General features: G+C 51.6%; 2 protein-coding genes across 2 annotated transcripts; one reads left to right on the top strand and one right to left on the bottom strand.

The window, feature by feature from the left end:
* Positions 1-4,960: 4,960 nt before the first annotated feature.
* On the bottom strand, positions 4,961-13,794 carry LOC114828336 (uncharacterized). The gene is made up of 12 exons (XM_029112044.1): positions 13,707-13,794; positions 9,277-9,429; positions 8,789-8,920; positions 7,973-8,120; positions 7,712-7,847; positions 7,411-7,603; positions 7,153-7,326; positions 6,890-7,061; positions 6,531-6,842; positions 6,128-6,409; positions 5,930-6,023; positions 4,961-5,832 (listed from the first exon to the last, which is right to left on the bottom strand). The coding sequence occupies exons 1-12, from the start codon at positions 13,792-13,794 to the stop codon at positions 5,365-5,367; spliced, it is 2,352 nt and encodes a 783-aa protein (XP_028967877.1). The 3' UTR covers positions 4,961-5,364.
* Positions 13,795-14,801: 1,007 nt separating this feature from the next.
* Positions 14,802-17,885, top strand: LOC100901376 (uncharacterized). The gene is made up of 14 exons (XM_029112043.1): positions 14,802-14,954; positions 15,101-15,184; positions 15,279-15,314; positions 15,412-15,471; positions 15,663-15,741; positions 15,894-16,063; positions 16,163-16,264; positions 16,406-16,465; positions 16,561-16,644; positions 16,804-16,836; positions 16,930-17,082; positions 17,196-17,228; positions 17,445-17,492; positions 17,634-17,885. The coding sequence occupies exons 1-14, from the start codon at positions 14,802-14,804 to the stop codon at positions 17,883-17,885; spliced, it is 1,347 nt and encodes a 448-aa protein (XP_028967876.1).
* The last annotated feature ends 118 nt before the right edge of the window (positions 17,886-18,003 follow it).

The raw sequence follows: 18,003 nt of genomic DNA, 5'->3' as shown, positions 1-18,003 counted from the left end.
CAGGCAAGCGACTTACAAAATACTTGAAATTGAGAATTTTCAGCTTCTTCAAACTCCAAACCGCCATTTCACCGCCGAGAACGAACTCTACTGTTTAACTCAAGACCTTTAAGTTAGCTCGACCTCTCCGTACAATCGCAACGAATTGGCGGTTTGGCACTATGCAGAACAAATCGACGCTCAGAATCAGCAGAATTTCCCAATCAAAAGACTAGGGGCACCCAACACAAACTATCGAGTTCGGTAGCGTTGACCGCCGAGTTCTCGCGCGCTATGCCAAGTTTAGCAGCTGACACAACGAGACGCGTCGCGCCGTAAACAAAAAAAGAGGTACAGGTACAGATTCTCAGGGGTGAACGAACATTCGAATTGTAAGAACATATGCTCCACAAAAAAGGTGATTACCTGCTGTAAATTATTCCGGACGAGATTGATTTCCTTGTGTTTGACTATGAACGGGTCCTCGGTGACATCGGTTTCAATAGTTTCGTCGAGGCTCGTGCCCACGGTTGAAAAGCGAGCGATAAGGTCGGGAACTGAAAAACATCGAAATGGGTCTCAGTCCGCAATGATCCATCGAGCGATTACCGTGGAACGATCTCCCTCAAGGTCTTCCGACCCGATCACCTATCATCCGTAGGTCAGACGACGACAAGGGTATGATATCGTCTGGGGTAGTTCTCTTCTGAGCAATCAGTGACCCAATGGAATCTTTAATTATGGCACGAGCTGCCTCAGCAGTTCTTGCTCACCGGAAGAGCTTGTGTTCGTCTTCAGCGCCATCTGTATGTCATCGCTGACTGGGGGTTTCAAGTTATTCGGAATTTCATGCGACTTCTGCTTCAAATAGGCCGCGAGGACCTGCTCAGGGAGGCTGGAAATCGGATCCTGATTAGTGCTGCTCTCGTCTCTTGCAATAGAGCGCTCTAGCATTGCCTTCTGAAATCGCTCAGCACTGGTATCTTCGTATTTCTCCGCAGGAGATATCACTAAAACTGGCTCGAGCTGGTGATGAAGGGGAGCAAGGATTGAAAATTCCTTCCCAGATGCTACGACACGAGCGCATATCCATGGAACTGACGATCTACAAAAACCTACTTGAGGCTCGAATTCGCAGGGTTTCTCTCGAGGGTGTGCGTTGCAGTTGACGATGGGGAGAGCGTCATCTCATGGTGCAACTGCTCGAACTCGTCGAGTTTCCTTTCGAAATCGGTCTTCGTTTCTGCAAAGAAAGTCCGACTCCCGTCAGCCCGATTGGCAGAGACGCTCGAGAATACGAGGCCTCACAGATTTCCGATAAGTTGCTTTTGGAATCGATACCTCGAAGCTCGTGGACGAGTGATGTCATTCTCGGATCTGGCCACCTCGAACACATCTGCTCCCGGAGTTGCCTCTGTTCCTTGAGTAGAAGTTCGTTCCGTTCCCGCTCGTTCCGCAGCGTTCTCTCCAACAGTTGCACATGCGACCGGATTCGTAATTCGTCATCATTCTGCGGGCGAGGGACTCAGTGCTGTGAGCGAAAACTCCATTCTGCCTTCACGTACCGTCAGAATCCGCCCCATTCGTATATGTATACATATATTGAGATAGATCGACAAAAAAGCGAACCTTCTTCTTAGTCCTATTAGAGGCGTCATATATGCATTCCTTCAATGAAGTTTCATAATGTTCCTTCATCGCATGCAGAGCCGAGTCCTGAACTTCGATCTTGTTGTTCAGAGAGTAAATGACCTGGAAAGAGGGGAAACATATGAAGATCATTATCATCATTATTCTTTAATAAACCAGTTAGTCTGTGTCTTGGATATCTAATCGATTTCCCATGTTACGCAATCTTGCCAAGTCTTAGGAGGGTGGCCCGCTAAAATTGACAGCAGCCAACTATTCATTCGCGCGTTCATCACTGCTGATGACCGTCGGTATCGGCGGATCACCAGCGACTCGGTTAGTTTCAACGTCACAGACTCTGGGCCGCCGGTGGCGCAAATTGAGTAATGATCGTTTTGGCATTGACAGGCTTCAAGTTTAGGCGGTGGTGGCCCTCCGAGCGGAGTTTCTTTCTTCCTTGCAGGTAGCTCTTCTCTTTGTTTTCGGAGACTCGGCTCAGTATACCGAATGATCACCATTCGTGACCGTTTCGGCGATATCCACGAAGCGAATAAACCGGGGGAGAGCGATAGGTCTTGATGCAAGGAGTCCGAGCCGGACCTGCCCACGAGATTAATTTTGACCCAGTCCAGAGGAATAGCGCTGCTACAAAGGACAGACCGAGATGTTGAGGAATGATTTACCTGCGTCATCTGTGCGATCTTCTTGCTCATCTGGAGGAAGGTCTCCGGTGTATAGCCCCCGGCGAGGTTCGACACTCCCAGGGTCACGCCTGGCGAAGTCGCGGACATCGTGGGATCTGTAGAGCCGAGGAAGACGCTGTTATCTTGTAACGCTATCAGCACGATATGGAACGACTCGCGCGGCCCGCGGCGGATCGTTCACAAGATCTTCGGGGAGCGAATACACTTCGTGGCCCTCGAGGGCAACGAGCAATCACGTCTGGAGGGACAACTTTTCTTTCGAGGATGAACTTATCGGAAACCGAGCAAACGAATGAGCCAGCGAGTGGATGAACGACCCGTTGAGCCGGTTGACTGCAAAGCTCTGGCCCTTCTGGAGAGGGAAAGACATAAGAAAAGAAGTCAGCCAGCCTTAAACACGCAGGGTTATGGGCCAACAACGACAAAAGCAACGACGGCCGCTACAACGATGTCGTGACACAGACAGCGCGCTCTTTGGACGCGACAAGCGATGTTTCAATGAAGTATGTCCTCTTCGGCAATCAATCTCCTCATGAGCTGAGCGACTGAGAGATTCGAATCAGACGGTGGACCGATGAAGTGGCTCGGCGCGTTCGGTTCAGGAGATTTAATAGGCGAGTGTTGAAATTCGACCGCGAGAGATTCTCCTTCGACTCTCAGAAAGGTTCGGGCTAGGATACCTAGTGAGTTCATTGCTTCTGCATGGGATCTGTCAACACATCGAGTGAGGATCTGCGGGGCCTTGATTCTGAAGCTCGAGAAATGACGGATCGTCTCTGAATTCTGGAGGCTAAGCATCCCCGATGCTTCGGCTTCTGAAGAATCTATTGGTCGCTTCCTGCCATTTCATGCCCCCGAGAAAATAGCTTCTGACGACCCGATTCTAAGACAGGGGAACGAAACTTCTATTAAAACGGGGAGCCGCTGAGCTCACTAGATTGGCGTTTTGCTGTCGACATGAGGTATCTTGTGAATGTTCGATGAAGCACGAGAGGGAGGCGCCTCTACGGTGTCAAATCGGGGCTCTCGATGCTCATGTGTGGTTGACTCCGGCGAGAAACGTAGAGCATGGAGCGAGGATCCCGTCGTCGAACATTCGAGTCCCAAACTGGCTCGACGAAGCTCCCCGAAGCGGCGGCCCTTCAGTGATTGAATGTCCTGTAGACTTACCTTGACAGTGAATTCTCACGATCCTGTAGCACGATCATCAGACATGGGAAACCACATGGATGCTGTCGTGGACGGTGCCGGTTCTGCTGTCGATGTCGCTGCGGTGGCGCAGTGTCGCTCTTTTCTTATTCACTGGAGAACGACACTTGAATCTAGTGTTCCATGAGCGCAACCTCTAGCAGAGTCGGCGGGACAGAGTCGAGCGAGCAAGGAAGAACGAGTAGAAAGAAAGTCACTCATTACACTCTTACACCTGCTTCCCACAGAAAATAATAATGAGAGTAGCTGGTCAGTGCTCCGGTCGAGGTCGATTACGGGAACACCTTTGGCGCACCGCAAGAGGCCGCCGCCACATTTGCGTCAAAGTGGAAAGGTTACGATGAGTGTTCACTGAGGCTGAATGGCGGTACTAGTTGCCAGCTCTTCGTTCGTTCGCTCGTCGGCTGGTTGTAGGTAATTGCAGCTTCAGAGACCTCGCCTTCTATACTTACCCTCGCATCCTTCCTCTGGGCCGTCCGCCTACTGCCAGCTTGTGAAAACAGTGGGCTTCTGACGGAACCTCGAAGGCAAACGTTCGGTAATTCTGACCGAGAGGCATCATTGCAACGTGCCTGTGGAACTCCGCGGCAATCTTCCCCAAGTCTGGAAGCCTTCTCTTCCCTCCATCATCGGATCGGCGCACACCCCGCGAGATTCGCACGATAATTTTAATAGCATGACTTCTTCAGACCACTCCCGTGGTCGGAATCGCCGACGATGACGAGAGAAGACGGCTTGTGATGATATCGAATTAAACATACCGTCCGCTGGGTCGCTTTATTCATGATGCCTTTGAAGGTCATTGATGTGCAACGATGATCAGATTGCACAAAGGCGAACGGGGCGCTGTGCGGTTCATATTCTCAGCCTGGATACGACGTATCTCGACCCTCTCTGAGTGATGTTCTCCGAACGAACCGACCGCGCGACGCTGCGCTGACTGAACCGTTGAACAACGAAGCAATCGGAGAGTCGCCGAGCAGCTGACTAGAGGCAGGCCGAACACAGCTGTCATTGTCTCTCATCAAAATGTCGGCCTGATTAAAAAATAGGCTTCATCGGATGCGTGACATTCAAACCTCGAGAGTCTCTGCTGAGAGAGATGGCGGCTTCACCTTACCGTTGGCTCTCTTCTTGCAGACCCCGTTCTCGATGACCAGCAGGTGTGACCGCAGCCAAACTCTCTCTCAGTGATACGAATCGAATTTCGGCAATGTCCGCGGCATTTTCGATGGACTTTCCGTTTCCTGGGGATCCGGACAGATATTTTTCCGCTGAAATAATTATCCATGACGGAGGACTCGCGGCTTGTACATATGACACAACCAAGGGATACGATCCCGTATTCCAATCCTGAGCCCTCGCGATCCAACGAGAATCAAGAACGGCGATGTTTGAATCTATTTTCATTTTTATTATCAGGCTATGGGAGCTCTGCCTCTATCGGTGACCATGCGAGATAATTCAGCGTATTTGAAGAACTTGCACAGCAAAGTGGGATCAAAACAGTCAGTGTACAGACTTATATACTTCTAAGATAACCAATCTAATCTGACTAGGGCAAGACAATCATGGCTGCTAGCTTCAATCGAGTCTGAATGCTACTTTAAGTACAACAGACTTCATCAGTCAATGCGAGGGCCTACACACGCCCTTTTTGTCATATCCGGTGGGCTGGGAGGTGAACCGTGCTACGCGATAGAGACCTACAATCAGGCGATCTCGAGTAAAAGCCGACACTGAGAGCTCGAGCTATCCGGGCTACCGATGTTTACCCCTAGATGAGCTCGAAGCGCCCTCCCGGTGCAGAGATCTTCCGCCGATCCTCTGCCCTTCTATTCGGTCAGAGCGTAGCGGATGTGGGGACTTCTGGTGAGCACCGTAGGCGTGTCTGGGTAGGAAGGGGGAGGAATTTGTCGCTTGGAATCAAATCGAAGGGCGTATGCCATTTTTTCTTCAATTCATCCAGGGGCTTCCGTTTCTCATAAGTTTCCGAATCTTCTTTCTCGCGTTCCAACTTCATCGCTAGTTTGGAGGGCCTAGTGATCTTCCGAGGCTCCAAATCTTCGATCGAATGATTCCGTGAGAAGTGAGATCGGGAGGTTTTGTACGAGACGCTCGTCTCCGTGGACGTGTTCGGATTTTCAACACTTGCACTCCAGTCTGCGGGCTGGACCGGGGTGCTCGTCCGGACAGGTTCGGCGCTGAGTTGGGCCCATCGCGTCAGAACTGGACTTGCGGAATGCAAGGATGAATCTGCGGTGTCAGTCGATGAGAGCGAAGAGGGACCGCCGCTGATCGACTCCGAGCTCTGGATTCAAAATTCAAAAACATTCAGAATGTGATCGCTGAGCGCAGAAACATCGAACTGGCGTTCAACAGACATGCCAGAAGCAGGAGATACTCACGACTCGACTCCGCGCTCTGCGTGATACTGTGGATGAATCGCAGCTGCTGCCCTGGGACTCCCAACGATCGCTGATGCCGGAATCGGCCGTTTCGCTGGAATTTCAGGCTGATTACAGCTACCTGTCAATTTAAAAGCTCGAATGCCGGATACAGCCTATTCCCTCAAAGCGGCGGAGAAGCTCGAGTTGGAACCTTACGTGGGTGAGCTCTTCTCCAGTTTCGGAATGGCTTCTCTCGCGATCAGCGCTTGGTTCGGGAACGGTCTGAACTCATCCGTGGGAGTCGACGCTCCCGAAATACGCAGGGAGTCGGGCTCGGTATCTGATGCACAGGACGCGATATCGCTCGGACTCCTGCAAGTCGCGATGCGGTCCTGACGGGACTGCTTGAACCTCTCGATCAGGAAACCTTCTCTGAAGAGCGACTCCGCCATAGGAGCGGGACTAGGCTCGGGATCGCTGCTCGCGGTGTCTGAAAATCTACATGGAAGAGCGGGGAGAATTAAAGTGGGAAGAGCTCTAGGAACTTCATTTTCCGAGCCCCCGGTTATGATCAACAAACGAAATCCACGGAACTCACGGAAATGTTCACGGAACTTACGCGGATAAATTCAGAGTCGTCGGTCTTTCAGGTCGTTCCGCCCGCTTCCCGAGCGGTCTCTCCGTGCAAGTCGAAGAGCATTGGCACTTATGACATTGTTGGCAATTCTGTGGGATGTTCGACATCATCATCTTCATGAGAGAAACCACTTCGGTCAGGAGGTGTACCGTAGGCTCAAGTTTCCCTCTGGCTAATTGCTGCGCTGCCGTCGAGAAAGGTCCACCAGAAGTCAATGACCTCATCAACGCGTAATTCTCGTTGGGAAAAGTTCTGCAACGGGGGGATAAATATAGGGAGAATTCGTATGGAGCTCTGCGTCGACTCTCATCATCGTTGGGTTCACCTTCGACGGGACGTACTTTCTTGCGAAACTCGGTGACGACGATTGAGAGGAGTAGCCGGTGATTTCGTCGTCTGTCTGGGTTTCCATCACCCTGGTTCTATTCGGCTTCCTGCGGTTTTTCGACGAGACACGTCGAACAGCTGAGCAGGGAGACCGGAACATTCCCGATCGACTCGAAGCATCGTTGCCTGTCGGAGGGTCATGTGAATGAATGAAATGCAGAAAAGACCTAAGCGAACGGGAAACTCATCATTCTTAATTCGACAGTTAGACGCATACCATCGTAATCGCTCCCTGAATCTAGCCGGGGTCTCCTATCGAGATAGTTCCACAACCTCGGTGACTGGTCGGGTCCTGTTTCTGGATCGGTTGTGGCGCTTTCGACGTAGTAAGGTGTCTGCTCCATTCCGGGATATTCCTGGTCCGTGCTCTCAATATGGATTCCGGAGTTCTCTAGAGAGGAGAAAGGAAAAAAAACGACCGTGAAGAGAAAACTTCGAGATTTTCCCTCAAGTCCTCCAATGAGCGAGGACTCACCTCTATGGAGCCTCCTCCTCCGTTCCTTCAGGGTTTGCGGGCTTTCGACATTATTACGACGCTGATCGCGATCCGCATCAGGTCGGTTCATGAAATTCATGTACTGCTCGACGTCGATCGAATCCATTGAAAGAGTTCGGGGCTGCTGGGCGATGCTCCGACTAGAGGCTGCAGCTCTCAATGTGTTGTTCCTCTGAAAGAAGTGAGCAGAGTCGCGGATTCCGATTTCCCGGCCAAGCGAGTAAGAACTTCAGCGATGAGCGGAAACCCCTCTCTTCTTTATCCAAAAACGAAAATTCACCGTTAGGGATGCGTCTTCGAATCGATTCCTAAGGATTGTGCTCGGGTTCGTCGAAGGACTCGGCGTCGAAGGGTTCATGAACACATAGGTAATGCTCTCGTCCGAACTGCAATCTTCCTCGGGTATCGGAGAGTGCCTGGAAGATATTCGCCTAATTTCAGAGTCCATAGTGAGGAATCGATAGGTCATTGCATCAGCTTTCCACCAAAATGGCATCGGTCAAAGGAAATAGAGATATTGAAACGGCTCCGTATTACTCACAATCGAAACGTCTGACTCTGAGGGCTTTGACCATCCTCGCGTTCCGCAATGGGCTGGCGCTCCTTTACATCCTTGTTGTACTCGCTGGCACGCTGTTTATATTCTTGGTCCCACAAAGAACCGAGCGAACCCATAGACAATGATCGTCCTGCAGAAGTCGACATTTTAGGAGACATTCGGAAGCTCTCCGCACATTAGAGCATGCACAACGCGAATTTTGATCCCGATCTATCTAATCACTCAACAATACAACCTCCACCTCGCGCGAAGATTATCCTGCTTACTTCCGAAAAACACAGCAAGAATTGAGACTGTGCTGCCCATGAGCGAGAACGATGGGATTGCAGAAGCCCCATTCGCTTTCATGACATCACAACACTTATCACGACTACACTGTTCTCAGGGTCTCGTACAAAGCTCTGCTTCGCTTTCGTGGGGTCGACGCAAATGGGAGGTGGGTCCCCAAGTCATGAGCCAACCGGTCTTCCTTGCGAGACTCGCAGCGAGCACGCATGACTCATGGCCCGCACGCTACTCGCTACTCATCACCCTATTAGCGCTGCGCGAATAGAGTTATGCAGGCATTGAAAGCTCGGGATTCCGTGTAGGTACAGCTGTGGGGGGGCTTCGCCCCCGAAACTCCGCGCCAAGACTATCTCTACGTGAAAATTCAAGAAATCCTTCGATTCCCTCCACGAGTATCAGGACTTGACACCATTCAGCCGTTCCCGTCTCCCCCGCTGCATAATTTCGATGTTTCAGGCTACAAGGGTGTCGCGAGGGTTGATTGGAGCTGTTCAGGCTGCCTCGACTCACCATTGGACAAACTGGCGGCTTGAGCCTCCTCGGCGTGCCTCATAGCGGCGTATAGGGCCGACACTGGCATCGTACGAGATCTCTCAAGCTTGATCAGCTCCACGTCTGAGTTGAATTCATCGAGTGAGTCCACTGGAAAAAATATTGTCTTCGGTCACAGAATGTTCTCAGCCACCACCCCAAAAAAGGATTCCCGCGGGTAGTGATCTCGTCCGGTCGAAAATTCAAATTTCTTCATAAAGGAGTGGGTTTCCGAGCGATTCAGGAATCAGCACGAGCTTTGGTCGGCTCCACCCTGCTACTGATAGGCAACAGCGATCCCGACGGCCCATTCAGCCGGACCATTGAGAAACTCCTAACGAGACTCAATTGGACGGAATTACTGCTCGTCGAGAACAGTTTTCCTACTGGAGACGCTGCCTAAAAGGGTACGGGTTCTGTCGACACTCTGTTTTCGAGAGTTGCCCCGGATGATCGTGCATACTCACTGGAATGCTGAGTAACATCCGAGTCCATCATCAAGGAATTAGGCTCGTTCTCGTCTTCGAGGAGCGACGTCTTTCGACTGGTCGACGTGCTCCAGCTCAAATCCATCTCGAATTCGATTCTATTCGACAAGGTATCCCGAGCCTGCTGTGGATCTGGAAGAAAATTAAAAGAAACCAATTAGCGGAGACACGCGTAGGATCCCTCCCAGAGGCTATCCGTCATACATCGGATCACTGGTTGCCCGGACGCTCCATTTGAGGGAGAACTACCTAGAAACTCTTCGTATGACCCAGCATCCTTCGTCCTTGGGTTTCCTTGGCGATTCGTTCCTCCTCCGTCTCGAACTAGAGCCTGCGTTTATGTTGATGCGCAGCTAGGAGGCCTGAACCCTCTGGCGTAAACATTCACCACCTTACTCGGAGCGAGATGGTTTCACACGTCATGGTTTACGATTTGCTTGAAGATGGATAACCGATTCTGCTCTCGTCGGGGCGGTCCTGGTCGCGCTTCTCCCACAGAGCAGATATGCACGAGTGAACTCATCAGCTGCTGAATATCTCTCATCCGGACGATCGAATTTCCTCCCTAACCGATTCCGAGACTGATGTCTGAGGGATTTTATTCAAAAATCATTGCGTCTTCAAGAAGATGCTCTCCAATCGGCAAATCCTGCTCTCGAAAACTTTCGAGATTGAAGGTTCGATTTTACGGAGGCATCCTACGATCGTGGAATATAATCACGTCGACCAGCTGCCGCCCATCTATTGGAAGGCCTCGTGATAGTTCTTCGTCAGTTCTTCATCCAAAGGCTTTAAGCAAGCCGCTGATTCGAGAATATTTTCAAGGATATGTTAGTCCAATGTTGCTTATTCACGAGTTTGGCTGGTGAGTGAACTGCTACAGCCGATCAGAGAACGACGCAATATGTTTTCCCAGCGTGGCGAGCTTCACTCTGGGGCGCTAAGATCGGGTGTTCCCGATCACCTCTAGATTTCACAGCAGATGACTCGATTGACCCGGGGACCGATCTTCTGTCTGTGCTCTGCCGGTCCGGGGTCCCGCATACGAATGAGCCGATATTATGGGGCGAACTCGACATCGAGTCATAAGTGGTGCCGAAAGTATCCTGCGCGGGTCGCCACCGAAGCTTCGGAGCCCTCGATCCACGCGAGAAAGTTCCCCGGTCTTTCAGAAAATTCGGAAAAGCTCACATCCCATTCACAATTACCATCGACGTTTAGCTCCGACTCTACGACGTATCCCAGGTGGGAGGGAGAAGCCTCTGCTTCCTCTCTGAGAAGCTCGAAGATTTCCTCACCGTGAAGGCATGACGATCTTCGCAAATTCCGCTTCGATGGTAAGGGATATATCCTCAAGACACAGCATCGACTGGCACGGTGCTAACAGAAACACTGAGAGAATGTCTGTTGGCCGACGGGCCGGCGGGCTCGCTAGCTTGCTCACAGAGTCGGTCGCTCAGGGCTCATATCCAGAAGCTCTAGATGTGGTCTCCACGAGCACACTGTTCACCGGCAGCGCCTGGCAGCGTCTTAAACTGGGCTATGATGAGAGAGAACTCGTCCTACAAGGGCCACATTCGAGCCAGGGAGGCTTACCCGAGAATTGTCAACAATGGCAACGAAACATCTGTTTCGATTGCCGATAATAATCATTCATCGAAGGGGAGCGGTAGAGATCGATGGGAGTAGTCACACTTCTCAAGTTTCACATGTTCGTAATGATTAATGATTCCTGGAGATCTTCAGTAGTTTCTTCTTCCGTCGACGGGGTTGCGATGTTCCCCCGTGCCATTACTCGACGCAGAATCGGACTTTGAAGAGTCTGTTAATTTCGGTGCGAACTACGGTCGGTTTCAACCTTTTTGGGATCGCCTCGATTAGACTTCCGTTCGCCGCGCAAGACCGACTCCACTGCATCGATAGCGGTTTCCCGGTCGAGTTTTCTTTTGGCCTGTCGCGTAGACGGGCATTATTAGTCAGCGAGTGGCAATCGAGTGAGCGACTCGCTCGCCGCCCCGGAGCGCTTAACCGTATGACGACTAGGTGGCCGACCCGTGAACAGCAAAGAGTTGACACGGAGGCAAATTGCTGATAAGCATCCTAGCAACATGAGACTCAATCCGTTCGACCTGGATTCCGTTCTCTAGCAGCGCTCTGTGGCCGCCGTACTTGGGGAAGCCACTCCGCTGGAATCACGGAGCGTAGTAGGTTCCTCCGAGAATCTTCGAAAAGGTTGAACCGAGCATCCACGGGTTTCCGGGCGCGACATGTCTTCCAAGAGTAAATCCGTAGGTCTCAGGTTCAATGGGTCGATATTCCAGCGGGATATGCCAAATGGAACACTCTGTGATTCCGAGTCCAGCTCGCAAGAAGAAAATTCCTCTTCGTAGCCTTATCCAACGAGCGAGTCCGAGAACACGTTTTTCGTGTTGGAAAGCGGGACTTTGAGCTGCCATCTGTATTAACTTCCACGGTTGTTCCGAAATATGATCCGGATGTCGGGTCTCGGCTCTCGCTCGAATCACTCGAGGCGACCCCCATCGATACGTGATCCCGAAATGACAGAATCGTTCGGAGCGCTTCTTCTGATTCATGACGTCTTGAGGCTTGTTGGTATCGTCGTTGATATCGTTAGTACCCTCTCAGACAAAGAAAGTTCGGTCGTCTCCGGAGCTACCACGGGGTTCCGATCTTTCAGCGGCGAGAAGAAAGCCCGCGAGACCTTAACTTTGCTTGCCCTCGAGGATCCGACACGATCTCCCAACGAACGTCAGAGGTTTTCGCCAGCAGAGTCCACTCCGGAGGACCTCCGGGGGACTCGATAGAGGAAAGGTACCCGAGGGTTCCCCATCTGTCGTCAACCAATCCACATAGAGTTAAAGTGGAGATGATGGTAGCCGCTAGCGTGACCGGGAGCGTGTATTCGGTCCTAATTGAATTTCCTGCCAAGCGTCGCTCCCTGTGTCCACCAGGATTATCATCGGTTTCTAATATTCGTTGTCAGATTGCGAGCGCTCTCTGATGGAGGGGAGATCCATAGAGGAAACCATGAGAAAAGAACCCCGATTCGAGCTCTCGCTGAACGCCAGAATATCCCTCGGTTTCGTCGGAACGATTTCTCTTTTGGCAAGATGACGCGTTCCTTGACTCACAAGCCTGTACTGTCTTCATTTTCTCGGTATGAATTACTTCGGAGGGGCAGGGCTGAGTGATCGGGAGCTTGCGACGTCAACGGTGGGATGTTCGTTAGGTTTCCTCTCCGATTCTCACCGCTCTCGAGTTGAATCCCCGCCGCTAGTCCGGAATTCGTCCGGTCTCTACGGATATTCCTTGAAGTATTCGGAGCCTGATGGAAGGGGGAGGGGCAGCGGGAGAAACGAGCCAAAGTGGATTCGTCTGGAGCACAATTTATAAGGGATGCCGCCCAGGGAGACCATGCTGGAGAATGTTTTCCTCGATCTTGACTCGACGCAATCTGTGTCGCGGTCAGATTCACGCTGCGCCTCTGCTTTGCTTCCTGCCTGGTAGGGTCCCGAGTCCTTACGGGCTTCGACACAATACCTCGACGGGGGTACCCTCTTGCGTATTGAATCCACAATCGAGCTGCTTCCCCTGAGCCTGATGTCAATGACAAGCTTGATAGCAGGGAACTTTACCGTTTTCCTAGAGATCGTTCTCCTCGGCCTCGATGATCTGGTGAAAACACCGTCACGATCTTCGAATCTCCCGTCAATGCGAGTTTTCCGTCGCTAAGAAACTGTACGAATGACTGTCTGGAACTTTCCGCGGGTTTGCACTACAAACTGGTCGTGTGTCGGCGTGGCTGGAAGGTTTGGGACTGGCTGGCCTCTCACCGATGGAGAGACATTCGACCGCGCGCGGTGGCCTCCAAGATTGTGTCTCTCGCTCGCTCGTCGGTCGGTCGACTCGCTCGTCCATGCGGTGTTCGTTCGCTCGCTCGCTCGCTCGCTTGTTCGCGTCATCCGCGGCAGTTGTCTGCTGCCTGTCGTTGCCGGAGGAGCGGTCGTTGCCGGCAGCCATCCATCCAGAACTCCGTCTTTGACTCTGGTTAGGAATATTCGCTCGCCGGTTCCATCTCTCGTTCTCAGGGGACCAGAAAGTCCGGAGCGCACGTGGGCGCTTCCCAGATATCTGCTCGCTCTCGATCGGACATACGCTCCTCCGACCAAACATTTTCGCTCGCTGTTTCTGATTCAGGAGGGACAGCTTTCGCTGGAAGATCACACTCTATACTACGTCGATGATGGTCGAACGAATTGCATGCTGCCACGAAGCCCCGAAGAGGCTCATGATACCTGCTCTGCATGGGGTGGCGAGACCCTACGATGCGCGGAATCGAGAAAGTTACCCTACGATGCGCGGAATCGAGAACGTGTTACTCGACGTACAATCCCAGAGCCACGGCAGAGTCGCGGCTGCCTCATCGAAGTCCGGAGCGACTCTGAGCATGAAGTTCGGGGAGCCGTTGCCGCCCATTGAGGGACAGATCTCGTGAGCTGTCCCCTAAGCAACGACTCGCCCGACAGAGAGAACCTCGTCGGAGTCTGAAAAATCAAGGCAGCCCACTCATTCCGCGGGTTCGTTTCGAGAGACTGAATACACGCCACATTCTTTTCCATAAGGGGTCTTTCCCGCTTTGCCTGAAGGGAGGGAAGAATCATCAGAATCTCGGTAGACACGTGAACCGACTTTTAGATTGTTTTTCTCGGAGCTGAATATTCATCAGCTCACCAGGCTTCATCGAGCCGGTCGAACCAGCTGGCTTAGATACTCTGGTAGCGTTCTATCATGACTTGAGAGCCAGTAGCCTTCTGCCCTCGTCTCTCCGATTTCCGACGACGACTGTGTCTCGTGATCCGCTTATTCAACCTCCCCTGTCCGGTGTCTCCCGAAACAGCGTGTATTCAGCAAGAGACTTGGACTCTCGAGAAAGGAGACGGATATCAAAAGCGGGCCCAGGGGGCTCTGATGGTCCCTTGGTTCGCTTCCCCTGTTTCAGGGGTGTGCCCGCCAGGGACTTCCCACACCGATTCAATCCATGGGTCCGAGGGAGTCTCCGATAGGCCGCCGACCGCTTCAATTTCGTTTAGCGAATCCTGATGGATCGCAGGAGCATCGGCCACGGCATATGCATGCTCCGATGGGAACATACTTCGAATACCCAGGCCTGAACAACGTATCTGTGATGCAGGACTAATAAATCAGTCACATGGTGTTTTTCAATGAGTCGAAAATCTTTGGGGTCAGGAGAAGTCTGCGAGGGAATAGCGTAGACAGATAGACCGATCCGCGGACGCTAGCTCGGTGGCTTGCGTTGGCGGCATCAAGGCGAAAGTTTGATCAGCTGAGAGATTCACATCGATGATCGAGATCCGCTGCCCTGTAGATTTTGCGTGGCACGAATGCAGAACAGTTTGCTCCGGAGCAATTCTTAAGCTCACTTGTCGTGAGGTACGGATTCGAGGAGTCAGAGAATAGAACCGATGATCCTATGTGTCATATATGCTCTGTTGTCGGTGGCATGTGCTCAGGAAGTGGAGGAAGAGGTAACAACCGCCGTTGTGAGAGCCGTCGAGGTGGAGAAACTCAGGAGCGAGGCATCAGCGCAGTGCTCGTACCGATACAGCAATAACATTGTGAGTATGCCTCAAGGAAACATCTCTGAGTGCGGTGGCCTTCATGGGAGGAGCGGATGATCCCATCGGACCGGAGAAGTTCTCCTGAAGCGAGGGAGTAGGTCTCCAGAGCTATCAATCCCCAGATAAGTTTTCTCCCCTTCTAGTACAGCGTTTCAGAAGAACAATGTCGGAAGTGCGTCGCCGAATGGAACGTCCCAATTGGTATTGCCGGAGAGGAGGAAGAGAAGGTATGAATTCTGATCAGGCGAATTGACGTCGAAATGTCAACCTACTCTAAATCGCGCGAAACGAAAATCACTGCAAGACCCTATCACTTTCCAGACAGTCTACAGAATGGCTTACGATTGTCGACCGATGGTGAGTTTGCCCAAAGATGTGATCCTTGATCCCAAAATATTCAATCAGGTGAACTTCATGTCTGGAGTCTCATATCACCTCTATGAATTCTTAACAGAAAAATTCGAAGGAATTCCTGCGAAAACTTTGTCGTTCCTCTTTCCTGCCCGATCGTCAGGTGAGCTGAGCATGCCGCCTCGGCTGTGACTGTGTCGCTCTCAGAGGCGAGCAAGACCTACCGGTCAAAGGGGGGAGCTGTCGCTAATCTATGTAGAACTCCGCGGTCAAAAATATTCGGTGGAGAGCCGCTGATAACATTCTTGTTTGTGTGCCTCACCCCTTTTGGGGAAAAAATGACGGCTATTACAGTCATTGGATGCCCAAGTCAAGTGCGACACATGCCTGGCAGCGCACGGTATCAAGGAGAACGGTTCAACTTTCGATGAGGTAATGATCATGACTTTCGTCGGTCGAGGTTCGGACTTTCCTGTCCTGAGCGTAATCGACTTCCCTTGGCGTGCAAGTCTCCCAAGGCTGTCGCATTCTCCTTGACGAATCTGCCGGTATCGAGAACTGGTTACCCTCTGATCGTATTCTCTCTGCCTCAGTTCCTGGATGCGCGGAGAGCGTGTATTCGTATCGGACACAAAGTTATGGTTTTGACGTCCTTCTTCGGGGGCAGAATACGCCGAACCTACAAGCACACCTACGACTACGAGCTTCTGCGAGAAACGACTCGCGACGAAGTGTGCAACGAACATTTCGATGAGGTTCTTCGAAACGTGCTCTGAGTCATGCAAGCGTCCATGAGGGAAATAAGGGTCGGAACGCATTGAGGCTCGGATGACAATGGAATTTTCTTCCTCTAGCGAATCGTTACGAAATGTCGGACGTGTCTTGACAATCTGCTATTGTGGCCTGATGCTCCGATTGAGAAAATCGCCGATAAAATCAAGTCATGCCTATCCCCGGTAAGGAACTCAGGATAAGTGAGCACCGACGGGCAAGACGGGCTCTGCGGCGCCGTGTCTTCCCATGCATATATCGTAAACTCATTTAAAAGTCTCCCACCACGAGGCGTGATTTGGTTCTCTCGAAATCCTCGTTCGCAGTTAAGCCCGAAGGAGATCCTGGCGAAGACCTGCAATTTTTTGGAAGATCCCGTCCTGAAGGTTCGTGGCTGAGAGCTCGGACTGTTCAATTGTTCAGTCTCAATCGTCCACTGTGACCTCGACGTGCTCTCAATTTTGCTGTGATTCTTCGTTAGAAAGTATTCCTGCCCAGAGACCTGAAAACGTGTCACGCTTGTTTCAATGCGTCCAGCATCGACAGCTCGTCTACAATGGAGGAGGTAGGTCCTGTGATGGTCAACAGCATCGGACTCATCATTCGATCTCTGTTCTTCCTTGATTGAATGACCCCCCTTTCGGAGCTGTTTAGAGCGATCGAGGATCTAGATGAGCTCTCCAGCGGTCGCGAGCTCCTTGACGATGTTCTCTCTTTTTTACAGAAGATAGCGGTCTCCTTCAGTTGCTTGCCTCCGGTGAGCGACGACAGCGGGACGAGGGGAGTCGAATCTCGCGAATCATATCGTCTCCGAATCGTTGATGCGCTAATGCCTAACTTCACTTTTCAGGCGGATCCAGTCAAAGAACTTCAAGCTCAGATATGCACCAATATCGAGAGGAATTCTGTCATTTTCAAGGCTTCAGCTGATGATCAGCCAAGGGATCTGTGCTTAACTCTTGCGGCGTCGCAGAACATGACCGCTGGGATAACTTACGCGGATGTGAGAACGGTCATGAACTGACATTCTTGATCATGTCAAATTGGCGCGAAAAGATTGAGGAATGTCCTCGAGGGTCGGCAGAACCATGATACTCAGGGGAGTCTTTTTCGCAGTTCAAAGCCGCGATCCAGGATGTCTCGAGCAAAGTGAGTGCGAGCGTGCAGCGCAGTTTACGTCTTGGCTCCAATATCCGTCTAATTACACCATCGAGCTGTATCTGGAGGATGGAGAACCTCATTGAGCATGATCGGGGAGGAGGCTTTCAAGCTCTACCCCCCTTACCTCCCGAGTTCAGATCGCAGAACTCAGGGGATCGGTCTGATAGTGGTGTCTTAGATATTTATTCTATCCACTATTACCAGGTTCGACAGCATATATCCGGGGCGTGTAATACCGGCGTTGCGGAAGAGGTGAGGGAACTTCCACGATTGCGTCGATCACGGCGGGCGTCCAAACTTGGATTTTCGACTACCGATCCGGCTTCCGCACCTCCCCCCTCCGAATCAGGTGTCCTGGTGGAAAATTTATGAAAATATCCCGATAATCCACAGGAAATCGAAAAATGCAAATCATGTGTCGATCTGGCTCTGGCTAGGATCTCCTCCTCTCCATGGGAAATACGTCGGATAGACTTCCTCAGATCGTTCAGATGCATCGTGCTGAGTCGGAAGCCGAGCTCGGAGGGACGGCAGGAAATTCCGACAACTCCTTCTCCTGAAGATGTCAATATCGGGATGCTTCCGGTGAGCGTTCAGCCTCAGATGAGCATCGTAGTCACTGTTGTACTGCATCTCTCATTGTAACACTTTTCAGGAAATCGATGGAAACGACCAGCCTCACAACAACGCGGGCATACCTAGACGGATCGCGAGCGACTCTTGAGGCGGGGTTTGTGATGGAGGCTCGTGGGAAAAACCTGGT

This window comes from Galendromus occidentalis, unplaced genomic scaffold (assembly GCF_000255335.2).
Source record: "Galendromus occidentalis unplaced genomic scaffold, Mocc_1.1 scf7180000075612, whole genome shotgun sequence".
Taxonomy (NCBI): Eukaryota; Metazoa; Arthropoda; class Arachnida; order Mesostigmata; family Phytoseiidae; genus Galendromus; species Galendromus occidentalis.
This window is presented reverse-complemented; position numbering and strand designations above follow the sequence as displayed.